The sequence below is a fragment of the Petaurus breviceps genome, unplaced genomic scaffold, assembly GCF_028583685.1.
Source record: "Petaurus breviceps papuanus isolate PSGF00001 unplaced genomic scaffold, PetGlider_PUasm1.0 226, whole genome shotgun sequence".
In the NCBI taxonomy this organism is placed as follows: domain Eukaryota; kingdom Metazoa; phylum Chordata; class Mammalia; order Diprotodontia; family Petauridae; genus Petaurus; species Petaurus breviceps.
The window spans coordinates 10,400,868-10,408,793 of NW_027185890.1; the positions used below are offsets into that span (position 1 = coordinate 10,400,868).

Sequence of the window (7,926 nt, forward strand, 5' to 3'; positions counted from 1 at the left end):
GAATTATCTTTGTGGTTTCATCAATCCCAAGAACATTAACAGTACCTTCTTGATTAGATCAACAATAGTTCAAAATAAAGAAGCATAAAAACCCATAAAGACTAAGTGGATGAAAAATAACTGTGACATGCAGTTAGATGACCAGTCCATTGAACTAGTCCATAAGTACATATATCTGAAATACACACTATGGATAGACAATGAGGGACCTAGACAGTTGAGAGAAGAGAGTGGGTTGGATTAAACTTTGGAAATTTTGTGATATTTTTTTACAATCCCAAGCTGCTTCCAAACACAAAACCCCATTTCTTAACACAAATGTTCCTCCAGTGATGTTATGCTATTGTGATTCTTGGAACACCACAGCCTCTAAGGAATCATAGTTACCCCAAAGCCAATGGAGGGATGGATGGTGGGCACAGTAGATTGCAACATATTCCCACTGATCTAGCATAGGCACATGGCAAGTGCCAGGGATGGATAAATGGACAAACTTGATGCTGCACTGATATCTATGAAATAAAATAAGTCCTATAGGTCTTTAGCATATTGGACAGATTCTCTATGGAGGGTTTATGAGAGAACATGGACCAAAACTGCACAGAAAAAAAAGGCATGGGTTTCTCATTTTCTGTACCATTGGGAGCAAATTGATGAAATCACAAATCTCCATATTGGTCTTTTTTATTATTATTCCCTTTTTTAAAAGCATGTTTTAATTCTAATTTAAATTTGCAATTTTATTTTCTATAATTCTTTGATTTGGCTTTGTGGTATTCTTACCAGTGTTAATTCTTCCTTAATTTCTTTGAATTTGTCATTTTTCCTTTTAAGACCTACCTCTCACTATTGTGCCTTTTTCCCATTTGCATTATTTCTTTGGAAAACAGAATTTTTATTATTTTGGCACTTTACTTTGTTTAGTTTAGGTTTTGGTTGATTTTTATTTTATGTAATTTTAAAGTCATTTTTCTTCTCTTTCAGATTTGTTTTTTTGGGGGGGGAGGGGTGGAAGAGGGAAGGAGGGTATATGAAGAACCTTTCACTTTACAGTCTTGCTTGACCAGAAATCCTAAAGCTGGTTCTTAAAAATAACTTTATACCACAGACTCTTACATATCAAATCAATGTTGCCACTTTGATGATGGCTATTTTCATCAAGTGTGGTCATACTTTGATAATATTTTTGAGAACAGTTTTGAACTGGCAGTGTTCAATTGTTTTGATTTCTTAAGAAAAAACATAATTTTTTAAAAAGTCTCAGTGATGATGTAAGGTAGATACCAAAATGACATATAAGACATGCTATGTCATTATGGGAACAGGGAACGTGGGGTCTATCCTGATTAAGCAGTGGTGATCATTGAATGTTTTGCAACAAGTTGGCCAGAAAGCCAGCCAGGATTCTTTTTGACATAAAGTTTATGTTGTGCAACTTTTTATTCAACAAAACAAGCATTTCTTCTTTGCAATGGTGCCTAGTTTCAGTTTTTCTTTCAGAGCTTTGTTTTCAATTGTGTTGATGGTGAGTGGACTGGAAATCATGCTATACAACAATCAGTTGAAAGAACAGAGGATGATTATTAAGCTGGAGAAGAGAAGACTCCTGGGGGGGGGGGTCAGAAAAACTGTTGTTAAAGTGTCTGAAGACCTGATGTGTCAGACGGAAGAAGGATTAAACTGGTTCAGCGTGATAGAAAGAACAATTTCCTAACCAGAGTTGTCCAAAAGTGGAATGGGCTGAGTGAATTCCTCATTATTGGAATTCTTCAGGCAGAGTCTAGATGGCCACTTGTCAATGAGGTTGTAGAGGAAATTCCTGTTCAGTTACAGGTTGGTACAAGATGATCTCTGAGTTCTCTCCCAACTCTGAGATCCTGTGATTCCATGAAATTAAGAAGTTACTAGATTAAACAACAAAAACAAAAAAAAATCCCCAACAATGTTCAGTTATTTAGTACTTGTTACTAAATACTGTAGACACAAATAATCTTGTTTCTTCAATTGTAATGGGAAAAATACAAAAATGTGCTAAAAATATGTTATATTTACATAACCAGAGCTAACTTTTGTGGCAGATGTAATCCCAACACTTTTACTGTCTATTGACGATCTCCTAGACTGGCTAGATATACAGCAGCACCTCACTTATCTGGTGGTCAGACTTGAGCAAACACACTCTTCTAGAATAGCTTTTAACCCAGAAATAAGTGGGAAATATATGAAAAAAAGAAACCTCAGAGTGCAATATTTTCAAAGCCCGTGCCCTTTGCTCTACTCGCTCCCTTCTCAGGAACACAGCATATTTATCTGCAATTCTTGCCAATTTACATGCAATACTTGTTTATCTGTTTTCCCCTGCAGACTTCAGGTCTACCTAGAAGGTTTTAATTACGGAGCCTGGTAGTGAGCAGCAGAAACTCTGGACAGCTGTTTAGAAGTGGGGAAAGGTATAAGAGAAGCAAACCCATTCACAGTGGAAATAACTGAGAATGGAGAACTGAGGCCGCCACGAGGGAGAAGTTATACTTAGAGCTAGTGCCCAACAGAGACACGTCTCCCCACATTATAAAAGAGCACATTTTGTATATCATATACTATATAGCACCTAGAGCTGTCTGGAGCAGCATAGCATCGTATTCCTGCTCAGGTATAGGCAAAAAAACAAAAACAAAAAAACAAAACCTCTCAACATCTCAACATTACTTAATGACATTAATGAGTCAAGAGATAGCTGAACAATCCTTTAGAAGAGCATAGAAGTCTTTGGGAATTCAGGGAAAGGCAAAACTAAGCTTTGCACACATCAAAAAGTCCCTGAGGACATCACTTGAGGACATCACAGTACAATAACTGATGTTTTTAATGATGACCTGGAGTCATTGTCACTAAAAAAAGATTAAATGATATTCAGTTTTCTCTGTTTCCTAAGGCAGAGAAGAGTTTAATACACTTTAGAAAGAATTCCATAAAAAAGTATTAAAATTTGAACACTTCCTCACTTAAAGGATTAAGCTTCATTTATCTGGAATAGTCACTAACTCAATATTGATTAATTTCCCATAGCTTCCTGATAAATGACGTGTGACTGCATATGTCTCATTAGTATCAAATTGGCACCATTATCTTTAAGAACTGGAAAAAAGAGAGAGCCTATCATATGTGACATAAACATACAGTACCTAAAATTAAGGGGCAGTGCAGCTTAGTGGAAAGATTTAGAGACAGAGGGCAGGAGTTCAAATCCCAGCTCTGCTGGTGACTAGCAATGTGACCTTGCAAGATATTAAGTCACTTAACCTTTCTGGGTCTCAATTACTTAATCTAAAAAATAAGGGTATGTGGACCAGATGATCTCCAAGTCCTAGAATAGATCTTAAGAGAAAGTTGCATTGGTCCAAGATTCTGCCACAACACAAGGTGTTTTATAAATACTTTTCCTTTATAGAAAATCTAAGCAGTCCTTTCTTTTAATAATGCGTTATCTTCAAATTATAGGGTCTTTTTAAATGTGACTTTACATTTGTGGGTGCAATGATTAAAGTTTTATCCATGCCAATTTATTCTTCTCAGTTTATTTCCACCTAACGCTATGAGATATATTGTTAAAACGAAACATTTTCAGGCATGCTATGCACACATATCTTCTTTTTATTTCATGTACATGTGTCTAGATAATGATTGATGTGAAGAACTTTACAAGATCCATTTATTTTGTGTGTGTGTAAATGAAAAATCAGAAGGAATAGTTTTTCTTAATAAATTTTTTTTTTAATTTTTGTAACCTCTTTCTCTTGTTTTGGCTAAGGACTCTCCCCAGCTATAGCTGTCAAATATACCTCCTCTGGATCTTATCTAATTTTTTATAGTGCAACCTTTATTAATATTCAAGGTGCATATCCATAAAAATTATTCTCTAACAAATGGTAGTAGCTCTGGCCAAATTTTCAGTTATACAAAATCAGATTTTTCTCTGTCAATATCAAAGGATTCTGCACAACATTAATTTTGGCAGCTATTAACATATGTACAGAAGGATTTCTGAAAAGAAATCAGTGTTTTTTGATTTCCTTTCCCTAGACTTACCAAATCTAGTCTCAGCTGTATTTTGCAGTAGAAAATCCAAATTCTCAGAAGAAGAAAAAAAAGAATGCAATATGTATTCCTCAGCAACACAGGAGTAAAGAGATTCTTTCAAAGTCAAGCCAAATCAAAGATTAATTTCAGCCAATGGTGGAGAATTCAGCAGAGTTCAATGTACAATACTGTCATGAGGCATTATGCACACAGAAGCTGAAGAATGCAGATTGACAGAAGGCACCACTCCATTCTCCACTGGACAAAGGGCGAATGAATCTCATAGTTCAGTCATCAACAGTCTTTTCATCATTTTCTCTCTCTCTAGTTCCTGCCGTAGCGTCTCAGCACTGTGTAAAAGTGAATGATATAACTGATACTGGGAATGATATAATGCAGGATTGTATAGACATAGCAGCAATTTATACACTTAAGGGCATTGGCTTTACTTATAAACCTTTCTAGAGCTCAAATACCAAGAGAATAGCACACAGTGTCACAAGATCTAAAGCAGGAAGGAAACCTGGAGATCATTTTTATCCAACTCCCCTATTTTATGAATGAAGAAACCAAAGAAAGCCCATAGCATAAAGTAATTTGTACAAGGCCACACAGTAAATGATAGAGCTGGGATTGGAACTCAGGACCTCTGACTCCAAATCCAGGTGATTTTAGCATATGCTTTCTTGGAAAAAACAACTGATATCACAAAAGAATTAATCTTTGAAAGTCTCAGAAACACTCAGAAGAATTCAAGGTGCAATGGAGAGTGCTGAATTTGCAATGAGTACACAAGGGTTCAAATTCCTGCTCTTTTACTATGTGTGACCTTGGGCAAATTACTTTATATTTTGGGGCCTCAGTTTCCTCATCTGTAAAAAGTGGGGGTTGAGCTACATTACCTCTTACATTCCTTCCAACTCTCATTTTAAAATCCTACGATCGGGGCGGCCAGGTAGCACAGCGAGTAAGAGCACCGGCTCCAGTGTTGAGAAGACCTGGAGATCGAATCCCGGGCTCAGACACTTAGCACCCACCCAGAAACACCTGGCCGTGTAACCTTGAGCAAGTTACTTAACCCCAATTGCTTAGGGGCGGCCAGGTGGCTCAGCGAGTAAGAGCACCGGCTCCAGTGTCGGGATGACCCTGGATCAAATCCGGGCTCAGATACTCAGCACCACACCCAGAAATAACTGGCCGTGTAACCTTGAGGAAGTTACTTAACCCCGATTGCTTTAAAAAAAAAAAGTCCTATGATCTATGAAGAAGCAAAAAATCAATAAATAATGGAGTCAAATCAGTTATGAGGGAGTAACATTCTAAATGGTATTCTATCATCACGTGCCTTTAGCTTTCCTTTCTTGTCTGTTTTTATTAAAGGGTTCTCTTTCTTTCCAACCTGAGGTATATCTGAAATATTCTTGCAGGAATTTTAGGAACTCATTATAAAATCCCTCCCAAATCTGAGAGAGAAAAAAAACAAACAAGCATCATTTTCCATATACAGATTAAATTCCTGTTCTCCATGTCCTAATCCTAGAAAGAAAATAGCTTAATAATCACGAAGGAAGACTCGTCTGCATCAACATTCCAGGTCAAAAGAACAGAAGAAAAGGTGGGCTTCTTGATGAGGATGGGAAAGAGAAAAGTTTAGTAATATGAGGGATAATGGATGACTAAGGAACTAAGGAACTCACTTGAACATTTCTAGAACTTTGCACAGCTCTCACCCAATGCTGACAATCATAGGATCTTAGAATGCTAGCATGGGGAAGGGTCTGAGAGAAGATCTTGTTCAATTCCTTTATTTTATTTAGAAAGAATATTTTGTTGTACATTTTAAAGAAAAAATTAATTGAGCATATAGATATGTAAACTTTAACATTAAGATTTATATTTCATATGCATATAAAAGTTTGATAGTTCCTCTATTCTCTTTTCTCTCTTAACTCACTTTTATGTTTGTATATATTTTTTCTTTTTATGTAGTCATGAGGAATATATTTTCCTAGTTCTGATTTCTTATCGTTGTATTGCTTCATAGAAATCTTTCCAAATTTCTGTATATTCCTCATATTTATTTTTATGACATAACATTCTATTACATTGATGTATTTTAGTTTATATATTGATATAACAGTTTTCCTCTATTAATCAAGTATTAGACTATTTTTAATTCTTTGTAATTCTGAATAATAGCTATATTTTTAATAGTTTTTTTCCTCCTTTTTGATGACATATTTAGTGAACATTTCCAGGAATGGGATTATTGCATCAAAGAGTATGAGTATTTTGGGAACTGTTCTGTCCTGCCAGATCACTTTCCAATTTGGAATTCTACCAGCAATGTATGAGTGAATGTTTCTCCACAAGTCATTAAAATTGAGTTTTAGGATCGTTTTGTTTCATTTGGGGGGGGGGGGGTTAGGTTTTTTTTTTTTTGCCAATTGGATGACAAGGAAGTATTGCTTCAGAGTTTACAGGATTATATGTTCATAGATTTAGAGATAGAAGACAACTTAAAGGTCATTGAATCCAACTCCTTCATTTTACAAACGAGGAAGCGCAGAGATATTTAAATTATTTGTCCAGGGTCAAACATCTCTTAAGTGTTTGAGGTAGGACATTTATTAATTTGAATATTTTTAGATTACTCATAAAGTAGGATAGTTTAAAAAGCTATTTCCAGTAATATGTAAATATCCTTTATAAATTGTCTTTTTAGTCCATTGATGAGTTATTCAATGGGGGTGGGATATTACTTTGGAAAATGTGTACCTAAAAATTTTCACATGCTTAATTTTTATCTTTTATATTAGCTGTATTTTCCCCAATCCATTATTTTATTTTATTTTTTGCCTTTTTTTTTTTGGAGGGCCATTGGGGTTAAGTGACTTGCCCAAGGTCACATAGCTATTTTTTGTGTTAAGTGTCTGAGGCCGGATCCAAACCCAGGTCCTCCTGACTCCAGGGCCGGTGCTCTATTCACTGCGCCACCTAGCCGCCCCCATTATTTTATTTTTAATGTTAATTATATGGTTTAATGTTGTGCAAGTTGTTTAAAAAATTTTCACGTAATCAAATTTGTCTACCTTGATGTAACAGTTTATTCTATTTCTTTACTACAATATTCCAGTGACTCTGTGAGCCCATCAATGTAGTTACTCTTCCAGTGAGGCAGAGTACAACCCATCCATGCCTGCCTGCCTGTCCTGTGTACTTTACCTAAGTCCTCCCATAAATCTACTATATGAGTTTTACTCAGTGGACTGACGCCTTCCTGCTATCCTCTTGATCGTAAATCAATATGTAGCACATGAAGTGTTCCTTTGTTTATCCAATTGCCTCTCTTGCCATCTTTCTTCTGGTCATATATTTCTTGGATGCCATCATTTATACAACTTCTTTGCATAATTTCAATGTGTTTCACATATGCCCATAATGGACCCCTCCATTGCCCTTTGGGTGACTCTCATTTTTGACTCTTTGGTGACTCAGAGACACCAAAATACTCAAGATACTCAGAGATATACATAAAGGGAGGGAGGGAAGAAGAGAACACACATTTATTAAGCAACCAGGCACTGTGCTAAGTGCTTTACAAATATTATTTCATTTGAACCTCATAACAACATCCCTGGAAGAATGTTGGTAATTAGAAAGATGGATCTTTGTTTCAAGGAACCTCTTGGGGTCACTGAAAATGTGAAATTTCCCAAAGTCAGTCTATCCAGCTCTCTTCCTCCTGTTCAGCTCTGGCTCCAATCATTGTCCATTTGTAGTTTCTGTCCAAGATATATAGATCTATCTATCTATCTATCTATCTATCTATCTATCTATCTATCTATC

At 35.9% G+C, this 7,926-nt stretch overlaps 1 protein-coding gene across 1 annotated transcript in view; it reads right to left on the minus strand.

Annotated features, from left to right (window-relative positions):
- Positions 1-3,398: 3,398 nt before the first annotated feature.
- The window catches only part of EPB41L4B (erythrocyte membrane protein band 4.1 like 4B), a 248,062-nt gene continuing 243,534 nt past the window's right edge, over positions 3,399-7,926 (minus strand). Inside the window, exon 26 of the mRNA XM_069095377.1 lies at positions 3,399-4,427. Within this exon, the coding sequence (XP_068951478.1) occupies positions 4,358-4,427 (70 nt within the window). The 3' untranslated portion in view covers positions 3,399-4,357. The remainder of the gene's footprint in view (positions 4,428-7,926) is intronic.